This window comes from Tachysurus fulvidraco, chromosome 21, assembly GCF_022655615.1.
Source record: "Tachysurus fulvidraco isolate hzauxx_2018 chromosome 21, HZAU_PFXX_2.0, whole genome shotgun sequence".
Classification (NCBI taxonomy): domain Eukaryota; kingdom Metazoa; phylum Chordata; class Actinopteri; order Siluriformes; family Bagridae; genus Tachysurus; species Tachysurus fulvidraco.
In genome coordinates, this window is record NC_062538.1 from 19369698 (window position 1) to 19394477 (window position 24780).

The 24780-nt window shown below is 38.1% G+C and overlaps 2 protein-coding genes across 2 annotated transcripts; both read right to left on the reverse strand.

Annotated features, from left to right (window-relative positions):
• Positions 1-1704: 1704 nt before the first annotated feature.
• LOC113646411 (globoside alpha-1,3-N-acetylgalactosaminyltransferase 1-like) lies at positions 1705-5616 on the reverse strand. Its single transcript, XM_047805498.1, has 3 exons — positions 5215-5616; positions 4676-4741; positions 1705-2899 (listed from the first exon to the last, which is right to left on the reverse strand). The coding sequence occupies exons 1-3, from the start codon at positions 5246-5248 to the stop codon at positions 1968-1970; spliced, it is 1032 nt and encodes a 343-aa protein (XP_047661454.1). The 5' UTR covers positions 5249-5616; the 3' UTR covers positions 1705-1967.
• Positions 5617-7334: 1718 nt separating this feature from the next.
• On the reverse strand, positions 7335-24249 carry pcsk1 (proprotein convertase subtilisin/kexin type 1). Its single transcript, XM_027152622.2, has 14 exons — positions 23805-24249; positions 22507-22611; positions 22107-22232; positions 17187-17333; positions 15856-15932; positions 13442-13530; positions 12920-13092; positions 12591-12803; positions 11458-11558; positions 10874-11107; positions 10516-10673; positions 10294-10427; positions 9638-9799; positions 7335-9187 (listed from the first exon to the last, which is right to left on the reverse strand). The coding sequence occupies exons 1-14, from the start codon at positions 23988-23990 to the stop codon at positions 8783-8785; spliced, it is 2310 nt and encodes a 769-aa protein (XP_027008423.1). The 5' UTR covers positions 23991-24249; the 3' UTR covers positions 7335-8782.
• Between the last annotated feature and the right edge of the window lie 531 nt (positions 24250-24780).

Below are 24780 nucleotides of genomic sequence, written 5' to 3' on the forward strand. Positions count from 1 at the left end.
CAGGATACAAGAACAAGAAGAGGAAATCTGCTCCATACTCCACAGTAGTAGCACCACAGCTTCGTAAAGAGGGTTTTATCTTCTCGTATCTGTCATGAGGAAAGTAAAAATACAATGGACTAGATGTAACATGAGACAACGGAGGAGTGAATAATTTGTATATCTGTGTTTATATAGTTTCTTCCTGCATGTGGGTGTAAAATAAGTATCGTACCGATTGACTACGATCAAGACATGTTCTTTCCGTCCTGCGTGTCATGGTGTGGGACACTATGGTGTGGGACAGACACATGATTCGCTGACTCTAAAGAAAGTGTAAAGGAGGTGAGAGGGAAGCACCTGGGGTGTAACAATGATATGCGAGAGGTAGGAAAAAAAGCATAAAAATAGAAAAAGTTTGCTGGTGAAACAATACAAACACTTTTACTACCCCTGTGGTGATTTTTTTTGCTAGTGGAAATCCCATAAGCAGAGAATCTGTTTAGTGGAAGACAGATGACTCCCCGTCTCTAATTCAGTGTTTACAGAGTGCACAATGACAAATGCATCCCAGAGCTATATATCAGAATAGCAAAGAGTCAAGATGAGGTTCTTGCTATTCTGATATATACTGTAGCTCTGGGATGCATTTGTGTATCTTTGTGAGTCATTGTCATTGAGCTGGTCACGAGAGGATATGTGAAGTGCAGCAGTCTTTTTAAGATATACTGTACAGTAGAGAGTGTGCAAAAACCAAGGTCTGTTAATGTTTGACCAGTAGAATAAGTCAGCTTGGGTACCAACTCTGTTAATCCCTTATCACACAAAAACACATGTGTTTGAGCCATATCACATAGCAGACACAGCTGGTGTGGCTGGTCGCTTGCTTAACCAAAGCAAACCAGGTTATTCCTGTTCCATTTAAAGGAAAAGATACACAGTGCTCATGACTGGAGTTCATTCCACAAACTCGCTAAGACCTAAAGGATTACAGAGAATAAAAGAACCATAGTAAATGTTTGTTTTTGTATTATTAAGGCTTGTTGGAAGTCGTCAAAGTGCCTTGAGTGGCTTCTTGAGAAACACAAAAGGTGCGATGTATTTCCTTAATTGAAAAAAATCCATGCATTCAAATTACAGACATGTCTAGAAATGATCGCTATTTTGTGCATAATTATATCCTTTCACAACTTTATCGGATAACTTACAGGTTAAGAGATGATACAAGCTAAACTGTTGAGTTTTGTTTAAGGGCTCAACAAGCAGTTCTGGGATTCAAACTCAAAATTGTCCAATTACATAGCTTGGAAATGAAACTCCAGTGCTAACACTAACATACAAGGATGTCAGTCATTTAAGAAATGTCCCGAATTCTGGAATGCATACAATGCACTCATGCTGGTCCATGTTGGGGAAGTCGTGGCCTAATGGTTAGAGACTCCTAACCCTAAGGTTGTGGGTTCGAGTCTCGGGCCGGCCACAACTGAGGTGCCCTTGAGCAAGGCACCGAACCCCCCAACTGCTCCCCGGGCGCCGCAGCATAAATGGCTGCGGCTGCCGACTGCTCCAGGTGTTTGTTCACGGTGTGTATGTGTTCACTGCTGTGTGTGTGCACTTTGGATGGGTTAAACGCAGAGAAAAAATTCTGAGTATGGGTCATCGTACTGTACTTAGTCGTATGTCATGTCACATCACATCACGTCATGTCACTAATCTTGAATTAAATGTTTCTCATACGTATTTATTATAATTGATGAGTATGTAAAATCAATTTTTATAGCATTCCAGTACTCAATATCGGGTTCTACAATGTTTTATGTAAAGCATTTTGTACGACCTGTAAATTACCCTATTAGTAATCAAGCTATTCAGTAGCTACTCAATTCTAAACTTATTTATTTTTTTTTTTTAATTCATGCTTTTCATACTGATATGATAAGTCAGTTGTTCCTTCTTGTGTGTGCAAGTTGTCCTCTTGTTTCCTTCGGTCAGCAAGCTTTCGGATTTCCTTTGTAGTTGCCTGTCGATAAGCATTGTCTGCCGATAGAGCACAGCCTCTGAGTTGGCACTCCAGGGACTCCAGGTGAATCCCACCAGCTGTACTCTGGTGAAAGGACACAAGTGGGTCTATTGTTGATCAAATAGCGGTTCAGGTAACTTTCCTCTAATTCCTGGGCTCGAACTTTTTTCTCCTGGTCCTGTAGGATGAGTAGGGAGCATGTCTGAACCATGGCTAACACCTTGGAGCACAAGCCTCCATAGAACTCGGAGCTATAGTAATAGTCACCTTCCCCCAGGGCAACATAAGCCAGTGAGTCTGAGTTTCTCTCATATGGGTACGTGTACCTAGGTTTCCCATAGAACAGAGGATGCAGTGTGGCTGTCAGCTTCCCTAAGATTTCTGTGCCTACTGGGTTTGTGAATTCCTGGTCAGCATCAATGCAAAAGACATAATCTACCTCCAGACTTATCTGCTCCTTGATGAGGGTTGCAAGCAGAGCCATGCGCCGCAGACCGAGCCTGTCCCAGCCTGGCATCTCAGCTACAGGAATGACACGCAGCTCTCTGTTCAGCCATAGATTCAAGGGAGGATCTAGCTCTGTTGGCCTGTCAGTCAAAACGTAGTAAGTGACGTAGAAATTGAGCAGAAAGTAGAGATCGGCAGAAGACAGGAGGCGTCGTATGTAGTGATTGTAGTTCCCGATAGCCAGGATCGCCAAGCCAGTGCGAGCACCAAGATGAGCAACCTTGTTTCTACGCCACGCAGAGGATTCACTATCTCCCCATACCAGAGGGGAACCCCAAGGTGTCATCACAGGAACCTCTTTACTGTACGATCCTGATCGGATTTGCTCCACTTCGGAGAACACATGGATGGCGTTGTTAGGAACAGCGAACATTCTCTTCTCCTTTAGAAAGTCTGGAGAACATTCGATGAGAAGAACCATTTCTCAAAATTTCTCAGTAATCTGTACCGACATATGACTTCCATCGTTTGAAGCTACAATAATTTTGTTATTTCCAGTGCTTTGGTTCACTTTTTGGATATTTTGGATATTGCATATTGGTGTGTACAGTATAGATATATCCAGATCCATAACTTAAACCTTGATTAGATCATATGTCACATACGGACCAAATAGACAACTAGAATGTATATGTAACTGAATAAATAACTGTGAAAGTTCAATTTTCTGACAAAATGTCCAATGGAAATCATTACACCAGTTCACATTTGCAAAATGGTTGTTGCTCTGTTTGCACTTATTAATGCGCTTAGGTGCAAAATATCCCCAAAGTGCAGACACAGCGAGACCGATTTTATAATAATGGAAATCCCTAACGTTTATATTTAGAAACATTTATTGAATGTAATGTTTTTTTTTATCATTAAATATCACATTAATGACCTAGATTCCGCTTATTTTACCTGTTTCTTGAATTTTTTATCCTTTTTTTTTTGCCGTTCCCTTAGGATCATTTGTACCTCAGATGATGGAAGATCTAGAAGCTTCTAAATATACATTGTTTTAGACAATATTATTAATACTAATTATGTTATTTATAAGAACAGCGTAAAATCTTCATGAACATCTTACTTCTTACGGCCAATGTGGACAAGAGTATGCGGACACCTGACCAGTTTACACTCCTTTCCATTACAGATTTAATCCCCCTCCTCCTGGGTGTGATAAAACCTCCACTTTTCTGGGAAAGCACTTCATTAGATTTTGTAGTGTGGCTGTGATAAGCCATAAAAGCCTTAGTGAGATCAGGCAGTGATGTCAGCCAAGGATGCTGTCATGCTTCTAATTCATCCACTGGAGTGTTCAGTGAGGTTAAGAGCAAGGCTTTTGTGCAGGACACTCAGTTTATTCCATGCAAACCATGTCTTCATAGACCTCGCTTAGTGCACATGTCTTCTCTTGGGGCTTTAGGGAACGTTATTACTAAAGGTACAGCATGCAGTGACATCCTGTACAATTCTGTGCATAAACTTTTCTTGTGTCCACATACTTTTGGCTATACAGTGTGTTTATATACTCCTGTTTAACTCTAATATGAGGTACTGTACTTCTCAGAACCCTGTCTCAGGTTCTATAATGGGTTCTTTGGGTAATTTGGCTTTTATTTCTGCTTTCTAAAATGATCATGTAATTATTTTATATAATATTTTGTCATGCTTTACTTTAATTGGATTATTTATTTATCTATCTATCTATCTATCTATCTATCTATCTATCTATCTATCTATCTATCTATCTATCTATCTATCTATCTATCTATCTATCTATCTATCTATCTATCTATCTATTTTATTTAGTATGTTTTTTAACCAAGCCAGTTAATTTTAAGGGTTCTACAGGGTTAAAGTTTAGGTTAAAAATATACTTGTATACATGTTCAAGCTTCTGTACTTATTAGATGATAAATAATGGTCTTTTATTATTTGCTATGTTTTGATGTAAAACACTTTTTTTTGGAAATGTCTTGAATTTTCTTGAGATAAAAACTTTTTTTAAGTGGATATTATATCAATCAATTAAACATGAGAAAAATGAATGCTGAATTTTTTTCATATACAGTAGGGTTTAAAATCCCCTGACAATTTATTACCCTAAACCAAATGATCCTTTTTTTTTGTCTGTTTGGCTCAGGTGTATGTAATGTGACATGGACAAGATTTTGCACTTACAGATCAATCCAGCGAGAAGACATACACCCAAGACAATCAGTGGCTTCCGATTTCCAAAAGAAAATCCTGGAAAAACATACCGTTAAATAAAGATACATGGACTTTCATAAAATTCTGAAGTGTAGCACATAAACATGAACACAACAGTGGGGATAAAATCACGCCATTAAACTACTGTAAAATGCACTTGGTTGCACAGCTTTAGGCTCGTGTTCATGTATGATTAAACTTATTGAACTGAAACCATTTGGTGAGTTTAGCAAGATCTTTTTGTGGCGAGATCCTGCAGAGAGCAGAAAATGAAAGGAATGCACATTTCAAAACCTCCCCACAAGTTGTTCAGTGAAAGCCTGCGTCTGTTTTTCTAACTTATGAAGAACTGCTGGCTACCTATAACGAAGCGGAGTGTAAATGCTTAAATATGTGGATGATTGCATATTAAAAAGAAAAAACAAATCAGATGTATTATCGATAAGCAATGCAAGCTTCAAGGAAAAGTGTACAAGAGAAAGGAAGTAGAAGAGCAAAGTCTTACAGACCTGAAGGCAGCCTGCAGTATGGGAACAGTGCCATCTCTCTCTCTCTCTCTCTCTCTCTCTCTCTCTCTCTCTCTCTCTCTCTCTCTCTCTCTCTCTCTCTCTCTCACTCGCTCTTTTCTCACTGCTGTTGCTTTAGTTTTAATCCAGTTTTCTCTGTCACTCCTTCTCTTATGTTTCCCTTCTCTCTGTTACATTCTCATCTGTTGCTTTCTTTACCCTGAATCCCCCTCTCTCTGTAATTGATGGGGTTTTAGGAATCTACACTGGCTCTAACCCAGAACAACCAGATGTTTAAAGTATCCTGGTGAACAGATTTCAGACTGAAAAAGAGAAAGGATTGTGTGCAAAAATAGGGGGATGGATAGATCTTACTGAAGGACAGCATGCTGATTTGGTGCATGGTGAAAATGCCACGTAATGTAATCAAATATTGCCTTTAATAGTCTTGTTAATTAAACCTGTGATTTCCAACCGTAAATGGAATTGCAATTTTTGTCTTTCAGTGAAACGTAGATCTGGTTTCAGCTTGGAAACAGTGGGATTTAACATCCCAAAGAGAATGATGCAGCAGCGTTTGAATGATCAACATCTGATGCTTCATCTTTCATGTTAATATCATTGACAGAGTCCAGCGTTTGTTATCTCCACTGCATCTATGTCTATTTCTAATGAATAAAAGCTTGTTGATATTTCCCCTCCAATGAAATGATATTATGTGGTTTACAACACTTTACTTATCACAGAAAATACACCATCAACTAAAATGAACACCAGAATCACTAAATACTCATCATTAAAAATATATTTGATGTGTTTCATATTCACGCCACAAGATGGCGGTATAACGCTTTCTTAACCTTTTGTCTTGTCTACTGTTTTGCAGTGTGTGTGTGTGTGTGTGTGTGTGTGTGTGTGTGTGTGTGTGTGTGTGTGTGTGTGTGTGTGTGTGTGTGTGTGTGTGTGTGTGTGTGTGTTCCTCATAATGGACCCATGGAATAGTTTAAAAGATCATATTTAAAGACCAGTTTAAAAAAATAAAAATCCCTGTGAAATCCTACTCACAGACCACAAAGCGTTGGCTTGCAAGATAACTTTACAGTTTATTATGATGAAAAATCATATATTATAATATTCATACATAATTGAAACTATATTGTTTTTTTTGTAAACAATTTTAATCAGTCAACATATATAAACACTGAATACACTGAAAATAAAATAAATTACAGGATGCATGTGAAAATTCTTTATTCTCTCTCTCTCTCTCTCTCTCTCTCTCTCTCTCTCTCTCTCTCTCTCTCTCTCTCTCTCTCTATTCTCTCATCTTACTTTCATACACTCTCGGCTGGCAGAGAAGTGGGGCTACAATCACAGAACCAGGCAAACTGCACCCTGAACCAGGCTTTTGAGCTACACTCCTGTTGTAAACATAAGTCTTAATGCATTTGTCTTATGAACATATGATCCAGGTGATTCATTGAGCATCATGATGAACAAACATCGCACCATTTGTGCTTGCTTTACTAACATCAATTTATTACAATAAATATGTCAGCTTTATTCATAAATAGTTCTGAAAATGATTCAGGAGCCACATATAACCCAAAACTACCTGCAATAAGAGCAGTTCTTATATGAGGTAAGACATATGTAAGTTATTCTTAAGCAGGATTCGATAGATTTAGATTTCTTCTATTCATTTGCATAAATTACTAGGAATCCATAGAAAAATAAATCTTTATTTCATATTATGAACTGTTGAATATACAAAATAAGCCGATAGTCCCTTATATATGTGTCATGATTTCCATGGTCTAACAATTCTTTTATATATTTTGTTGTTTTGTTCCTTTATGGATTTTTCCAAAACTTTCACCCATGTGGCTTTGGAAACTTAAACATTTAAACGATCTGCTTGGGTGAAAATGAGGTGCTTAATAAAAAGAAATGGTAAAAATAACAAAATAGTAAAACTAATTTGAAACATGATCTACCCTGTTTAAAGAATATAATGAATCTCTTGTTAATTATATATATATATATATATATATATATATATATATATATATATATATATATATATATATATATATAATATATATATATATTATATAATTTCCTGAACATTATTGAAATAAGAGCCTGGTAGCAGATGAATTAAGAGAGATGGAATAGATGTACAACACAGCTTTATAATCACTTTTGCATATCGAATAGAATACTATATCATTAGGATCTAAAGAAAATATTTCACAGAAGAAGCGCATGCAGAAAAAGTGGTGGCAGTGAAAGCGGCATCATGTAAGCGGTTATTGGGAAGAGAGGGCTGGGGAATGAGAAAGGACACGGTCAAAGGTCACATGACAGGAAGCCAACAACGTGTTAAAGGAGCACCGTACGTCCAGCTGTAGATAATTACCACATTCATGTCATGCCCGAATTACTGTGGGTTGAAGTTTTCACTTCATGTCAAAAAATGAAAAATCTGAAAGGAATAATTGCATAAATATTCACCCCCGTTGTTTGTAAAAGGCTGAGATTAGTTCTCAAACAACCAGTTGCTCTCAGAGGCTCAGGGCATAAATGGTTTGTTGGTGGATCTTAAGTTTGATGCCACAGAGAAAAACATACTCTTAGTTTGAGAGGGTTGGCATTACTCTCTCTCCCCATCACAATCGAAGGCATCTGCGAGGTCATGTTTAAAAAAAGGAAAAGGAAGTGAAAAGGAAGTGTTAGCTGGTGGCTCGGAAACTGGCAAGACTGAAGTGGGGAGAAAACACCAACATATGTCCAAAGAACTATTAAAACAAGTCTGGGTCAAAGTTCTCATAGCAACCATCAACCATCAATGAGGCTATCCACCAAATGTCGGCTTGAAAGCTGCCTTTATGGAAGAGTGGCAGCTCATATGAACTTCTATTTGGAGTTTGCCAAAAGGCGTAATGGAGTCTTTGTGAAAAAGGTTTGGTCCAATGAGAACAAAATGTAAGTTTTTGGCCTTGGTACAAAGTTCTACCTTAGCATAACATTGCTCATCACCCTAGAATGACGTTCCTATAGTGACACACGGTGGTGGCGGCATCATAATGGGTTTCACTTTGTAACACTAAGAGGTTGGTTATAAGGGGTGAATATGTATGCAAGGCACTGTCATAAAATATATTATATTTATATTAATATATTGTATTTTTTTCATATAAATTTTTAAGAGATTTATGTGAACGAAGAAATTTTAAAGAGATTTATGTGAACGGTGAAAAATGAGAACCAATGGGATAGAGATACTGACACGAAACACAAATAGGCCCCAGAGTGAATATAGATGAAAAAGAGTAGAGACAAAAACTACACACGTGTGTGTAGGAGTGATTCTCTCGTTCTACGCCTGGCTCTCATTCACATATCCGCATGCTTCTTCTCACTTTCTGCCATTACAAATCTTCCTCTGCTCACAGGATGTGTCATTTTACCTTATATTACCTGTTTTTTTTTCTTTCTTTCTTTTTTACCCCTGTACCTACTGCTCTGACCTTCCCATAACCTTCCTTTCCCCTCTGCACCACTGCTCTCACTGCTGCTCTCTCTCAAGCATGTCAAACAGAGCCTGCATCAGCCGGTCGTCTCTGTGCCGATAGGCTTGTGCTCTGTAGAATTTGTCACTGTAATCATCGTACAGGTTGCTCTCAGGAACTGTGTCCTGCATGAGCCAGTCCATGGCTTCAAACAGCTTCTGTTTTGAGATCCCATCTCGGGATTGGACTGTGCTGAGGGAAGCCATGGAGTGAGGAGTGATAGCAGGGGTCTGCCTGTTAAAAGCTGACTGCAGGAGGCGGAGCAGTGCTAAATTAGGGGAGGACGAAGACTGTGACAAAGCAGGCTTTTCTTCTGGGTCAGATGCAATGTCTGGAGTAGAGGAAGTGACTTTAGCTGGCGTCTGTGGTTTCTCGGGTTTGTTTGGAGAGATGGCAGACTCCTATATCGAATAAAGAATGTAATATTATATATAAAAGAGTAATGTTTACATATTGCAGGAATTTAAAGGAGCAGTTTGTAATTTTTCAGTTGCAATCGGTTTCTTTGTGCAGTGCCCACAAACTTTTAACCTCTCTATTAAAAATACAGTCTCGACCTTTTAGAAGATCAAGGCAAGGCTAAGAAGCTGGAATGGAGCTTATTTCTGGGCCAGAAAAATATCAACAGAAGCCTGGGACAAATAAAGTAGCTAATACACATTGCAGAGAAATGAAGCCCAACCTATTTTTTTTTTCAAAGGTATCTCTAAAATAATATAATTAATTTAGGATTGGAAACAAAATTACAAATGGCCCCTTTAAACAATTAGTACATAGAATGAGTCCACTGTCGCATAGTTAGTCAATGCGAACATTAAAGCATTAAAGTGTGTACTGTACATTACTCTTACCTCCATCATGTCCTCCATGTGTTCCACTCCCCTGCGGTCATTCTGTACAGCGTTGTAGGAAGTGTACACTCTCGGCTTTTTCATGTGCTCCGGTTTCTCTGAGGTCCCGTGGAGAATCAGCTTCCAGCTTAGGATCTGCCCCTCGTTCTCCATCCGCCCTGACTGGAGAAAAAAACAGAAAGAGTGTAAATGGAAAATACTAAAAAAACCAAAAATATATATGTTGCACCTTTTTGCACTTGAGCAGCTGAGCATTATTTCTGGGCCAGAAAACAAGTAAAGAGAAACTTAAACTTAAGACACTAGCAAGATTAATTGAATGGCAATATTATTAATCATTACAAACATATAGTATTTTTAAAATGAAATAATTGTATTATATTTAGAAATAACTACATAAAAAAATACACACTGCACCTTTAAACATTTTGTATGATATGACATTTCATAATAATCAATTTCATATGATTACTGATCGTGTTCTACATAGGTTTATGCCTTCTATCGAATCCTTCAATTTCTATTGGAATTATTTATCTATATCTATATATTTATCTGTTTATCTAAATGAAAACATCAACTGGTTCATTCTGGTTGTTCCAGAAAATTCCCAATTCATATTTCCCACTTGGATGGAAACACCACTTGCTACATACCGTGTCAGTGATCTTCAGGGTCCAAGTGCCAGTAGGGTTCTCTCCCCAGGTGTGCACAGACATGAAAGCCCAGTTCCTGAAACCGTTAGACGAAGTGTCCCTTTCCCTCTCAGCCAAGAGCACTGTAGTAGTACCTGAGTGGACATGCAGTAGTATGTCATAGATCTGGACTGGAGCCATGGACAAGCAGGTTTGGGTTATATGTGTGAGAGTATCACTCACCTGATGGAGAGGTGAGCGTGATGTGGAGGTCTCCTCTCCGGGTGTACTCAATACTGGCCTCCACCTGCACATGCTCTAATGAGCCTATAGCGTTTGTCTGGCCAGTGCATGCTTTAGTAGGGATCTCAATGCTGATCTCCCCGGCTGCCTTCAGAGGCCTGGAACAGAGCGGAAATCCAGGAAGTTATCAAATATGTGTGATATTATGGAGTAGGTATGGTAATAAATATTGCATCTTATATTTAAGAATAAAAGATTATGTTATCAAATTGCAACAGACCATACAAATAATATTAATATTTTATATATCACTGTCACTCTCCGGATGATAAATTGTATGTGAATGGAAGTCCTGTACCTGGGGAGGAATGTGTCATCTCTCACAATGCATTGCTTCTTCTCAGGCACGTGCTTCCACACTTTGGGATCGGCGAGATCTACCAGAGCTTTAGCGTTGAGCAAGCCGAACCCAAAGCGACTGTTCACCATCAGACCAGCGCCGTTCCTCTTCCAACCAGGATTGTTTGCTAGAGGGTCAAACTCGGATGTCCATACCACCAAGTGTTGCAGGTCCCTCCATGTTAGGTCAGGACTGGAGACATTCAGAAACATGCACTTCTGAGTTCTGAGCATTCGTACCATTTTTAACACAATTATAGTAATCAACGCAAACTCTGCAACTCTGTAGATTTGGGTCAAGACGTGTCATGTGACATAAAAGAAGAATGCGTTAAGTCAAGTTGTTTCACATTAAATCAACACACACACATACAGAATAATAACAGCTCACGATATCATCACACCACCTAGTTGTTGATTATTTTCCAATCCCAGCATGTGAATAACTTAGACATACTACTTTAAAATAATGCAATATATCAGTTCAAGTGTGTTTAGTAATATATCTTCTGTAAGCACTGTTATGATAACATCTGTACGTACTTCTGTTCTAAGGCCAGAGCGAATATCCCAGCTGCCAGTGGAGCAGAAGCAGATGTTCCAGTGTGTGTCTCTGTGCATTCATTATGAAGGTCGGCACTAGTCTGCAACAGAACGAACGAGACAATGGATATATTTACGCTCATCGTTGTGCACTGAATTTATTTGTCATGTCACATTTCACAGTAGAGGTTAATGGATCACATGAAATTAGAAACAATGGCCTTTTTAGATCTATTCACAGTACAAAGAAAGAACCAAACAAAGAGATATCGTAGATGTACAGTAAATGTAGTATTTCCAGCTATCACTCATTTGTTGGCTATATTTTGTAGGTCAGGATATAGGTCAGGGCTACTGGTGGTTTCTGAGGTTTAGATCATAATAATTAAAGGAATTGTCTGTGGATTTAGTCTGACTGATACTGGGATCTAGTTCATACGTTTACATTTAAGGCAATTGTGAGCTGCCTTTTTTCAGAGCGACTTAAAGAAATCTCTATCAATAGATACATCCAGATATTGGTTCATTAGGTCAAGGACTAAAAATACATTCAGTCTAATGTAACTACACTTCACTCTTTGGGCTCTCCAGAGATCAAGACCTGTTTTTGTGTGCCCACGTTTAGCACTGAATTTATTTGTCATGTCACACTCCAGAGTAGAGGTTAATGGTTCATATCAAATTAGGAACCATGGCCTTTAAGAGTTTGTAGTTTGTCATAAGTAGTTCTGTTTTTGTATTTTTTTTTCACACCAATGTTTTTATCTTCAAAGTAAATGGTGTTATTAAACCCATTTCTGCTCTCGGAGATGCCCCAAGTTGGTACTTGTTGATAAGCATCTAAAATTGAAGACAAATCGGTGTACGGTAAAAACAAATGTGTCACATGTTTCACTCATTTTAGATCAGACCTACAATAATTCCTTTGTTTATACAGATTGAAAATTTTTAATGGGTAAAACTACAAATGTTTATATCCTTCTCATGAGTTTCCTGTTTGTGGATGCCATACACGGACCCGAATTTCTGTCATTAAATGCAAAACCTTTGTCTCTTCCAGAATCCTGATGGGTAAAGATGGTTAATCTGTGTCCAGGATGCTGAGTGTATGTGTTTAAGTTTAAGTGACTCACAATCCTCTGGTCAGTGTAGTCTCCGCTGCTGTAGGCAGTGGCGAGGGTGGATGAACATTTCTCGGCGTACCAGGGCGAGAGGCCCTGCTGTGATGCACTGCTAATGGAGACGGTAAAGATGCTGTCCGTATATCCGTCACAGTCACAGTTATCACCCTGACGCCCACCGTTCCCAGACGCCCAAACAAAGATGGAGCCCTTTCCACCACGGCCCTGAGGACACACAGCCAATGAGTCAACAAAGTCTTTCTAAATCCTTAAATCTTATCCAGATCTCAATATGTTTTATATTAGACTTTTTATCTCAAGATAAAAATTAGGCTTCTGACCTTCTGGATGCCATACTCGAAGGCTTTCTGTGCCAGACGACCCGGCCCTTCTACTGTTTTTCCATCATCATTCGGCCCCCAGCTGGCACTGTAGATGTCAACATGGTCGGGGTTAAACCCTATAGAGCTCGCCTCAATGGCATCGGTCACAATCCCATCCAACATTCGGATTCCTGAGAAAAGAGAAATGGGAATGGGAACCATATTGTTTTTAAATTGTCTTCAGGATTTTTTTTTATTTAGTCTTTATTAGCATAATTTTATATAGGCTATATAATACATATATTAGATTGGAGATCCAAATGGACCCATGAACTGGACCCAGCCAAATCTAAACGGACTATTTCATTTCATTGGACACTTATTTATTCGTTCACGTATCAAAAAAAATAAATCATTCCTTTGTCACACAGGTATATATATATATATATATATATATATATATATATATATATATATATATATATATATATATATATATATATATTTTACGAAATAAATACCAAGTTCTCGCTCTCTCACCTCCGACCTTCGAGTTGTACGCCACTCCCACTCCACATTTGTTGTTGTCTGCTTGCATTGCTATCTCACCTGCACACCTAGTTCCATGCCTGAATAAAGAAATCAAGAGAAATATCTTAACATAACATTGTAGAATAGCACATTTTCCAAATCTTGGTCAGAATTGTCTATTCTTTTTCTATAACAGTGGCACTGACTGTATTTCTGACTAAAATGCAAATCGCAGGTTGTGTGATAAATTCTATATTTACAGCTCGTTCGCAGAAACAGATGTTCCACGTTAATCTATGACTATTATTTACAATCGTGTTGTCAAAAAAAAAGAAAAGAAAAATGTAGGCTTATTGATATGGCGGCTCTTCATGTAAGTATTTTTAACATTTATGGAAGGAGTCTCCAGTGTCGGTGCTTTGTATCGGTCAGTAAGATTACCGCCACAGTAAAGTTTTCAATATGTAGGATTTTTTTTGTTTCCTATCATTCAACATAACTATAAACAATAGTGTAGCATTTTACAGTAACATCTATCAGATTATCTTCTTACACAGAGCAGGTTTGATTAATACTATACCTTAACTAACAACTAACATGTACTTAAGAATTCATAAGTCTCATGTCGTAGTTAAGGTTAGCTCTTAGTTCGTAGTTAAGTAAGTATTAATTCAGCTTTAAGTGCAGGATTATTTGTGTAACCTTATTGTACAGTGTGACCAAAAAGTACAACAACGACATTCTGTAACAAAGAAACAAAAAAAATGCAGTTATAAAGTGCAATTAGTCAAATTCAATGAGCTGATGCAACACACCAGTTTTCTGAAATGTTGACTAAAACCCTGCTCCAAGTGTTTCTTTTTCCTTCTACTTTTCTTTTAATGCATGATAACATCAAGCTAATCTCCTTTCGAGAATACAATTAGCGAAAACATGCTAAGTGAAGCTGGTTAATTATTAATGAGTGAAATCCTATTTTCAGATGAACTTGCTTTCAGGAATAATTGCTCTATTGACAAATGCTGGACAATGCAACCGATTATTTTGAAGTACCATTGGCAAAACAGTGCTCTCATATTGTGTGTGTTCACACAACACCTCTAGCTACCACAGTATGAGTCACTTAGATGCATTGTGTGGGAGCTGGATGCTGCTAAGTGTAAGATTAATGATTGTTTTTCCCCCGTTTAAAAAAAAAAAAAAAATTTTCTAACACTTATGTCAGCCTCTAACTGCCAAACGCTCACCATTTTGCACTTACAGAGTGATTTTGAGGGCTTAAACACTTGCATCACAGAAGTATTCGTTCTTTTCCCAGGATCAAGCTTTCCAAACGATCACAGCAATTTAATCTACAATTCTCTATCTCCTGTGTCTCATTTTTTTTAGCAGAAAATATAGTGCCCACTTTGTTTTAAATCCCATAATTGACAATGGGGGAATAAATAATGTACAAAGGATGCACCCTAAGAGTTCACTGTACTGTAATTCTATTACTTGCATCTGCTTCGTACTTTTCTCTATTCTGGTCAAGAAGCCTCACCGATTCGTGTAGTTTTATGCAAAAAAAAAAACACAAAAAACTCAACAAGTTGTATTTTTTTAAAGCATTTTGGCCCTGAAGATTGTTGTATTGTTGTACTTTGGCTGAATGCTACTGTATGACCAGGGACGGATTACTGACTTTCGGCTCATACTATATTCATATTCCCAAATTCACATCATGAGTCACTGTATTTTCTTCGTAAGCGAATTAAATTTTATTTGAATAAAATTTTAAATATTCTTTATTTTGACTTTGATTTTTATAATGTGTATCGTCACGAAATTAATTTCACTGCATGTCCCACTGTGTATGATTGTAGTTGTGACCAATGAAATGAGATCTACTGGGTCATGTGCCCCTAGGAGGTCATGATTAGCACTGATTTGCCAAGTGAATTAAGCCAATAAATGACATGATATATAGATCTTGAATCTGAACTTGATGCTTTGATGATATGCTACTGTACCTCGCTTTTATAAAAGTGTCTGAAATAAATATGTAAATAAATGCCACCCTGTTACACAAAAGTCGATGAACAACTTCATTTAAAAACAGTTGTCATTTTCCCAGATCCTTGATGATGCCAAATTGTGATCTTTGATTCGTTCTTGTTTCCTAATTCCTGAAATGTTAATCCTACTCTGAGCAGAGAATGATGACAGTACATCAATCGGGTAGACTAGTGGGGATCTGGTAGCCTTGTGGGCATCTGGTAGCCTAGTGGGGATCTGGTAGAATAATGTATAAGGTGTTGGATTACCATTTGGATGGTTGTAAGCTTGAATCCTTGGTCCACCAAGCTTGGTTGTATAAAATGAGGTAAGTCACTCTGGATAAAGGTGTCTACTAAATGACATAAATGTAATACATCACTCACTTGTTCTCATTGGTGGAGTCGTATCTGGGGAAAGGATCAGGATCGTTGTCATTGAAATCATAACTGGCATCAGGATCCTGGAAGAGACAAAGGTTTGCATTTTATGTCAGAAATTCGGTTCCATGTATGGCATCCACAAACAGGAAACTCATAAGAAGGACTACAGATATAAAAAAAATGTAATCTAAGCCCAACTGAGCAGATGAGGTGGATTTCTTTCAGTCTTTGGGATTTAAACTCACAAAGTTCTGCTTAAACTAAACCTTGTCCCAAAAGCAGATTATGTTCTTAAACCAGTTATACACTGTACAGGTTACTTGTCATTGTGCAGTAAAGTTCTCTGTCTCACATTATATGGTGTGTTTTCATGAGATGTGATTATAAGATTCTAAACTTACTACATTCTGCTAACATCATCACTGGGCGTGATCCAGTCTTGTGCAGAAAATAAGGCTGGATAAACAGAACCTTTATTTATTTTGAGGTAATGAGGGCATTTTACCCTTCATTGTTTGTTATATCGTTGGTGCTAGCATCTCTATTGGTTTGCGTATTCCTTTGCATCTTCATTTCATTGTTTAAGTATCTTTAAGTGTGATTACTCTGAGATATGTAAGCTGTCTTTGGTTACAATGGCGCTAAACTTGTTTCTTTGAACAGCAAAAGCAAGAAATCTCCCAGCATAAAGCCAGCTGTACTCAGGTTTTATGGATTCATTATTAGATGCAATTCACTCCAGGACGATGCTCGATCTGTGACTGGGAAAGCAGCCTGTATTGATTATAGAACAAAATGCATGAGTACTGCTTTCACTGTATAGCGGAGACACTAAAGGCCTTCTGATTGAGTGAAGATAATTACAGACACTATACTGTAGCTTCATCTGTGTGGAAACGCAGACTCACTCTCCCACTCTGCCTCATTTAGTCTGTGTGAGTCGTGTGTGTGTGTGTGTTTTGCGTGTGTATGGTGGCGGCGGGGCCCTTTGATAGCAACACATCTATTCACTACCACACACAAAAGGTCTGCACTCGAATAAAAAGCGGCTCTCCTCCCGCCTCTACAGCTTATAAACATTAGAGGGAATACTGTGCATCTGAACACAGCTCATGCTAGATGATGACATATTTCCATATTTATCGCTGAATAGAGGCTTAAACTTCACAGCCGTGTGCAAGCATTGCTGTCTGCGTTGGCTAGACAGCTCTCGCACGCTCTGACGACGGTCGCTACAGATAATGGTTCACATGGCTGGGGGTTGTTGTCACTATGGAAACAGCCAAACGTTGTTGAGGCGTTGGAGCGACCTGTTGCTATGGAGATGCACTTACGTAATTGGGGTAGATGTCGGTGTGGTTCCATTCCAGGCCATCATCCAGCACGGTGATGACAACGCCTTTACCCGTGATGCCTTTTTTCCACACTGGGATCACGTGAAGGTCTAGTTTCGGCAACGACGACGATGTCCGTGTGTCTTGCTAGAGGACAGAAGGAGTGAGATGGTTAGAAAGGATATAAATATAGTCTTATTTGTGTGTGTGTGTGTGTGTGTGTGTGTGTGTGTGTGTGTTCATGGCTGTAGTATTTGGCATAGAATTCCCTGATATCTAATACCCTGCGTAAACTAAACACTGATATATAATATAATATTTATTTTGTCAGCCTGACATAAAAAAATCTATAAATCCATGTCATGTGCCAAAACTGGACCATGGTTATGTAACCACTGGAGTAAAAACTGGAGCGCTTTATTTATCTTTTTTTTTTTTTTAATAAAACAATAAAACAAAACTGTCACACTTTTCAAAACCATGATTTGCTCTGGTCTAAAAAATGATCTCTATAACCTAAGAGTAAAAGCTGACAAGTGGCTGATTTCAGTGTTTATGGGGTTTTATACTAGACACAGTGATAAAAAGGCAAAGGCTACTCTTTTTAAATAAACACACTGTATCATATAACTACATAAATATTAACTAGCGTTTAAGAATTCATTTCAAGCTTGTTAATTTAATGTAGTGTGTAACATAAAGCAACAAGCGCAGACCTTCTATGAACTGTAGCTGTGTACATTTTACTGCCATTTGACAGTCATCCTTATCCAAAGCAACTTACATTTATATTATTTTATACAACTGAGCAATTGTGGGTTAATTGGCAGCTTGGTGGATCTGAACTCACAACTTCCCAATCAGTAGTTCAACACTTTAGTACTTTCTTTAGTGATTGTTACAAATTCCTCTCAGAAACATGAGTCATGATTCAGGTGCATTTGTTTATGTCTGGCCATGTACCTTGTTTTGGTTTTGGTCCTGCCTCCACCACTGTTTACTCTATTATTTATTGTGATCATCTGTTCTATGTTGATTATTCAGGTCATTATTCTCAGTTGTTTGAAATTTTTTATATTCCTTGCTATAGTATTATGCAATATTGAGAGTTATTGCCTTGCTTATTGTTTCCGTTGTTATTTCATGAATATGTTTTCCCTGAGGGGGGCACGGTGGCTTAGTGGTTAGCCCGTTTGCCTCACACCTCCAGGGTTGGGGGTTCGATCCCCGCCTCTGCCTTGTGTGTGTGGAGTTTGCATGTTCTCCCCGTGCCTTGGGGGTTTCCTCCGGGTACTCTGGTTTCCTCCCCCGGTCCAAAGACATGCATGGTAGGTTGATTGGCATCTCTGGAAAATTCTCCGTAGTGTGTGAGTGTGTGTGTGCACTGTGATGGGTTGGCACTCTCTCCAGGGTGTATCCTGCCTCGATGCCCAATGATAGGCACAGAAGTTTGGATAAGCGGTAGAAAATGAGTGAGAGTGAGTGAGTGTTTTCCCTGATGTGTCCTGCATTTCTCTCCTCTATGGACTCTACAGTATGACCACATGTTACAGTGATACAGTAATTTTAAAGCGTGAAAAAAAAAAGTGAAGTGTTTAAAAACTGCTAAATGGTTGCATGTACAACCCTTTGGTTTGAATGTGATTTACAAATAAATAAATTAATGAAAATTTGCTGCACTAATCCCATTGTTTAGCCACTCCAAAGCTGAACGGCTCGTTAAAACAAAAAGCGACGGATATAATCTTCCGTGCTGACCTTTCTGGTGACTATTCTCAGTTCTCGCTGCATCTGCTTTCGGCAGATTAATAACCGTTAGGATGAGAAAGCGCTAAAGTGCAGTCAAAGATACAATACAGGAAGAAGAGGATGTCATCAGGTTGATAAAGAACACGTAATTCATGTAAAAAAGCTCAGCATGGAAAGTGGAATAGAGCTCATTAGTGTCAGCTAATGGTCAGCTCATTGGTTAATGGACAGAGAAGTGAGGTGAAGTGAAGCCCTGCCCAATGTTGCTGATGACTCAGAGCTAAGTCTAAAATAAAGGGCTTTGAGTTAGATGTAATGCATCGATGTTACACAAGCACGACCCTCAGGAATGACTCATAACTCAGATCACTAAGCTGCAGGAAGGGAGAAGGGGAGCAAATATCCTACATATGGCCACATCTATCAGGATTTTCAGACCACCACAGTTCTTAGATTTTCACACATAAAACAACGCAACAGCTTTTTACCGAAAAAAAAATAAATAAATAAAAAATGTCACAACACCAAACATCTCAGCTACCACCTGCTGACTACCACACACCCAAACACTCTCTCAGACTGGCCACGCCCACTCAATTACAGCATGCAGCATAGAAACAGAGAGAGAGACGCTTTGTGAGTCATCTCTCTAGTTGTTGAATTATCAAGAACCACAGTGTAATGTATTCGCCACTCATGTATCCATTCTCTCTGCCCTCCTTTCCTTCTCAGCACATCCTGTCTCCTCTCCAGACCTCGCACGTCATCGTCGCTCTCGCTCTCATCCTCGCCCCCTCCCTCCCCCTCCCCCCATTCTCTATGCACCACTGCGCTACGACGTCTCGAACCGCATGCACACATACCACGTACACCGGGCGTCTAGTGCCGCAAATTGGTTCTTTAAGGGCTTTTTTATTCCTTGGCTGAAATGGCTAAAGGTGTCTATAAATATACACAAGTAGCAAGGCAGTCAAACAGTTTTTCACTGAAAACAAATATTATATTATCCGAGCATCTGAACACGTGGTCTCATTTTCGGCAGTTAAATTTTACCAAAATTTTGAACAAGCAAAGCACAACTTTAATTAAACCTGAAAATCCAGAGTTAAATCCTCAATCATGGTGGAGGGGTGAATATATATATAAATAAAATATCAAAAAAAAAAGTATTCCTAGTGCAAATCCTTTAAAATTCTACAATATCTTAAAAGAAAAGGTTAGCATTATCGACCTAACGTTAGCATTATCGACCCGTGCTGTAGTATATTACAAATTTCCAATTTACCAGATATAAACCTAGCAAATGATTTTCTTTTAAATTAAACTGAAATACAAACTGTCAGGAGAGAATTTACACAAACTGCAGTTCAATTATAGTACACATGGACAATCAGGTAGATAAACATGGATAAACGGTATTAGAGCAAATAGCTGACGATTATTTACTTTCCCATAAGGATTTCCCCAAAGAAGGCATAAAAAGTGCAATCACAATGGCAATCACAAGAAATATACAATGGTTGATTTGACTCAAGAGATGCAGAAGTTCAGTATAAACAGATTCAAAAACATATGGCAAAATCAGGCAGGAGGTTATTTTATGAGGCATTCAATTAGGACTCCAGGAAGTGGGACTTTTATGTGTTTTTTATGGGTGACTCAGATTTTCCAATATCCTGGTTTACAGCCATAAAAGAGAAATAAAGCAAGAGAAACCACAATAACAGAGATATTGAAAAAAAGACCCATACATGTGACAATTACTACACTGAGGAGTGCAAAAGTGTAAAAGAAGACATCTCACAGATTATTGTTTATTTGTTTATTTATTATTAATTTTATGGTGGAATTATCATCCACCTTATCAAATAGTTGTTCCTATAGAAAGGGTATTACTTTGAGATGGAAACCACTCTAACGTAAATAAATCAACACCTTCTGACCAACCAGATCTGAGAATTCAACAGTGCTGACGTATAACTACAAATGACACTGTAAGTATTCAATTTTGAAGGAAAGGTGGGTCAAAGCTCAAGAAATTATTGGATGTAACTGTTTATCCAGTAGAAATGGGACATCTTGGACCAAGTTACATGAACTGTGAAAAATAACGACATCAGCGCACAGTGTTAAAACAAATTTATTTGGTTTGGCGATCTTTTTCTTTCTCTATCTACTCTACTCTATCTACTAACTAAATCTTTCTATAATATTCCCTATATTTTCCTACATTTTAATGAATAAAGCATCAGCCTTCGGAGTTACTTTAATCCAACAAAGGCTTTTCAATCTGTAAGCTATTTTGGATAAAAGCATCCGCTAATTTGAGATAAATAAATATACAACAGATTATGTGTTTGTCTGCCTGCTGAAAAAAATCAGCTCTAAGAGAAATAGTTTCTAAATGTCACTTCGGAAGCCGATCCGGAAGCCACAACTTAATATCTGATTCCAGTCCAGAGGTTTTTCACTGTTAATTTATTGTCATTTATACCTGTTTATACCTGTTTGCTCTCTGAATATATCTGCTAACTTTCCTTTAATCTTTACAAGGTTTATCTTTTTTTTTTTAATCTCCCGGGTTTGGCTGCTACTCTACGTTTGTCCTTCATTTGTGAGTGTAATTGCCTCACTTTGTTTGGACTGACTGACTGATTGACTGATCGTTTCCTGTTCATTTTGTTTGCTGAATTGGATTTGAATAAGAGGCTCACGCTTACATCCTACTGCTTCTGCTTTATGACTAAAGCACTAGTGCTGTATTGCTTTAGCCAAGAAACAGAGTCTCAGAGGAAACACAAGCCCAGTAATGAAGTGCTTGGGCCAAGATGAGTCCCCATAACTAGAGAGAAGAAGAAATTCACACTGTTGATCAACTCAGACTTACAGTCACAGAGATTCTGATTGTGATGGATGGACTTATTCGTTTTCTCACTGACCTCCTAATTCTGTCTCTCAGTTGTCAGTAAGGTATAGTGTTCCTTTACTGATATGACCCTGACCTTTTTTTTTTTTTTTTTTACCTCCAGCATTATCATTAAGCATGATATACACCCCACATGGCTGATTTGCCTGCTGTAAAGTGCCCTTTGCCATATATAAATGGAGAACATAAATTATAAGGAAGTTGATTGAACTACATACAAGTCAAGCCAACCAAAGGACACTCACCAAGTACCACTGTTGGTTCCACATAGGGTCATCAAAGAGTTTGTCCACAGAGCAGTCTTTACATTCTCCACCCAGGGGAGCACGCCTACTCCTTTTTATTTCATACTGCTGCTCGGCCCAAGACACCTTCAGAGAAAAATATTGATTAAAACAATGATTTTATTCTCATCCATTTTATACATCCATTTTGTGGATGGATGGGTGGGTGGATAGATGGTTGGATGGATGGATGGATGGGTGGATGGATGGATGGATGGATGGATGGATGGATGGATGGATGGATGGATGGATGCTTGGATGTATACCAATGAGAAATGCCACTAACTACACTAAATACTGACAATTCAAAATATATATTCTCAACATTGTACAGAATGATTGATTGATAGTCAGTTCTTACCCTGTCATCTTCTGACAGCCTTTTGGTAATGTGATCTGCGCTTCTTTTGGTCCTGCTAGGATGATAGTAATGTTTGAATAAATAATGGTTCTCTAAGGCCCCAATCTGCAAAAACAAGAGAAGGATAGAGAGTGTGAGAACCAGTGAAGTGCCCAGTGATGATTCGTTCTTGCTCAGTAAGTTTCCTAGACTGTGGCTTTGGAACTCGTGTTGACCATTTTCAGTTATTCTTTTTTAGCAAGAGAAAATAAAATCTCTTTTAACATTTAATTCTTTAAATAAAAACTTTTTTAAGCACAATAACATTAAATCAACACTTAAATACAGGTTATGTTTAAATGTGTGACTAAAGACAGAAACACAAACTGTATGTAGTTCTTTTAGATTTTGATTCGCATACACAGTATAAGACTTAGACTGAATATACTGTCTAGCATATACTATAATTTGGCATAAATAGAATGAAAATAAATGTTAAGAAATGTCTATATAGTCTGGTGACATGGGCATTTTTAATTATTCTCATCATGGGCAAAGTTCTCAAAATTAGTTAACAATTCTGATAATAAATATATTACATATTTTTTGACACAAGATTCATTCATTAATTCATTCATTCATTTCTTTTGGTATCCATATGTGCATTTTACAAACCACACTGCTGTATATATTGATACTAATTGTTTTTTGCTATTTTTAATTCCTGTGATGAGACAGTAATCAAACCTTGCAAAAAAGCATGCCAAAAAAAAAAAAAAAGAAAACGTTATGTAGGATGAATATGCCTTGTTAACACCCCAGTGACCAGGAAAGATATTTTTTAGTTGTTCAGAGCTCCAGGGATGTCACACAAGCACAAGACAACCTGTGGAATCTTTCAAACTTAAAATCTTTTGAAGCCAGATATACACATAGTTCACAATGAGATTAGGTTTAAACAGAAATACAATTAATTTCCACTTTGGAATAGTTGTAGTTTACCTACAGCATGAGTTCATGTAAGCATACCTCATATATAGTCATTCCTAGAGATTCACTATTTATAGAAAATGCATTTTTTTGAATTTCAACAACAACAAAAACAACAACCATTATGCATAAACTAAGCAAAACCCCACGCATAAAGCAAGAAAAAGCCCACCCATAAACCAAATTATAACCATGGATATACCAAATAACTACCTTATATAAACCAAATAAATCCTCATGCATATACCAAACAAATCCCCATGCATAAACCAAACTTGGATGAATATGCGACTGTAACGTGAGACATGCGTGGCTTCCTATCAACCTACCTGTCGCACTAAATCGTAACCGAGCTCGTTGGCGATTGTCTGGGCAGCGTAAAGACCCCCCGGTACCTCTACGGCCCACTCGTTCAGATATTGTCGCTGTGATCGCGCGCACGCAGCGCACAGCAGAACCGCGAGAGTCGCGCGCAGTATCATCACCAGCACCGGAGCCCGACATCTCACTTCCATCTCAGATCAAACAGGGATAAAAAAAAAAAAAAAAACAAGGCGTGCGTCGACTAGCTCACGACCGATTTAGGACTCAACCGAGGGAATAAATAAATACATAGACAAATAAATAAAAAAGCAAATAAATAAATGCTCAAAAATAGCTTAGAATTTTAGTTGCCTTCTATTTTTTAAACCTATATTTCGTTTTATTCTAAGGGTGGATGGTGAAGCGGGAAAAGCTACCAGTGAATGACTCGGGAAAGGGGAAGGGATGTTTACACGTCAATTTGCGAAAACGCTCTGACGTCAATTTCTACCTGGGGTAGGATGCTCGAGTCCCAAGAGAGCAGGAGGAGGAGGAGGGGGGAGGGGGAGGGGGAGGAGGAGGAGGAGGCAGAGAGGAGGGGAAATTTCGTCTATAAATAACTACAACATTAAAAAAAAATCTAAGTGGAGATGGAGAGCCTCTGGAATCTCTGTTCATTTGTTTATATGAAAACGTCATTTTGTAACGCAGATGAAATAAAAATAATTCTTCGCTAAGAGAAACTAAAGAAAAACATCTAATTTATAGAATATGTTTTTTCCCCCCACCATATAAGAGACAGTGACGACATGATGCGCGTCATCGAATCGATTCAGCACCGCAGGTTTTGGACAGCGATGACACATCGAATTATATTACATGCTGTTCTTCTTCAGCAATAAGCGTATCTATTCTAAATGTTTATTTTAGCACGCTTTCGTATAGAAATAAAATAAATGCCATGTGGTGTCAAATCCTCAACTGTATTTATTTGGTTACAGT

Coding starts and splice junctions, on each gene's coding strand:
- LOC113646411 (XM_047805498.1), bottom strand. CDS start 5,248: ATGGCACTGTTCCCATACTGCAGGCTGCCTTCAG. Junction 4,742..5,214: donor ATACTGCAGGCTGCCTTCAG/GTCTGTAAGACT, acceptor ATGTTTTTCCAG/GATTTTCTTTTGGAAATCGG. Junction 2,900..4,675: donor TCTTCTCGCTGGATTGATCT/GTAAGTGCAAAA, acceptor AATGTTCTCCAG/ACTTTCTAAAGGAGAAGAGA.
- pcsk1 (XM_027152622.2), bottom strand. CDS start 23,990: ATGGAAGTGAGATGTCGGGCTCCGGTGCTGGTGATGATACTGCGCGCG. Junction 12,804..12,919: donor TCGAGTATGGCATCCAGAAG/GTCAGAAGCCTA, acceptor GTGTGTCCTCAG/GGCCGTGGTGGAAAGGGCTC. Junction 10,674..10,873: donor GATGACACATTCCTCCCCAG/GTACAGGACTTC, acceptor GCTCTGTTCCAG/GCCTCTGAAGGCAGCCGGGG.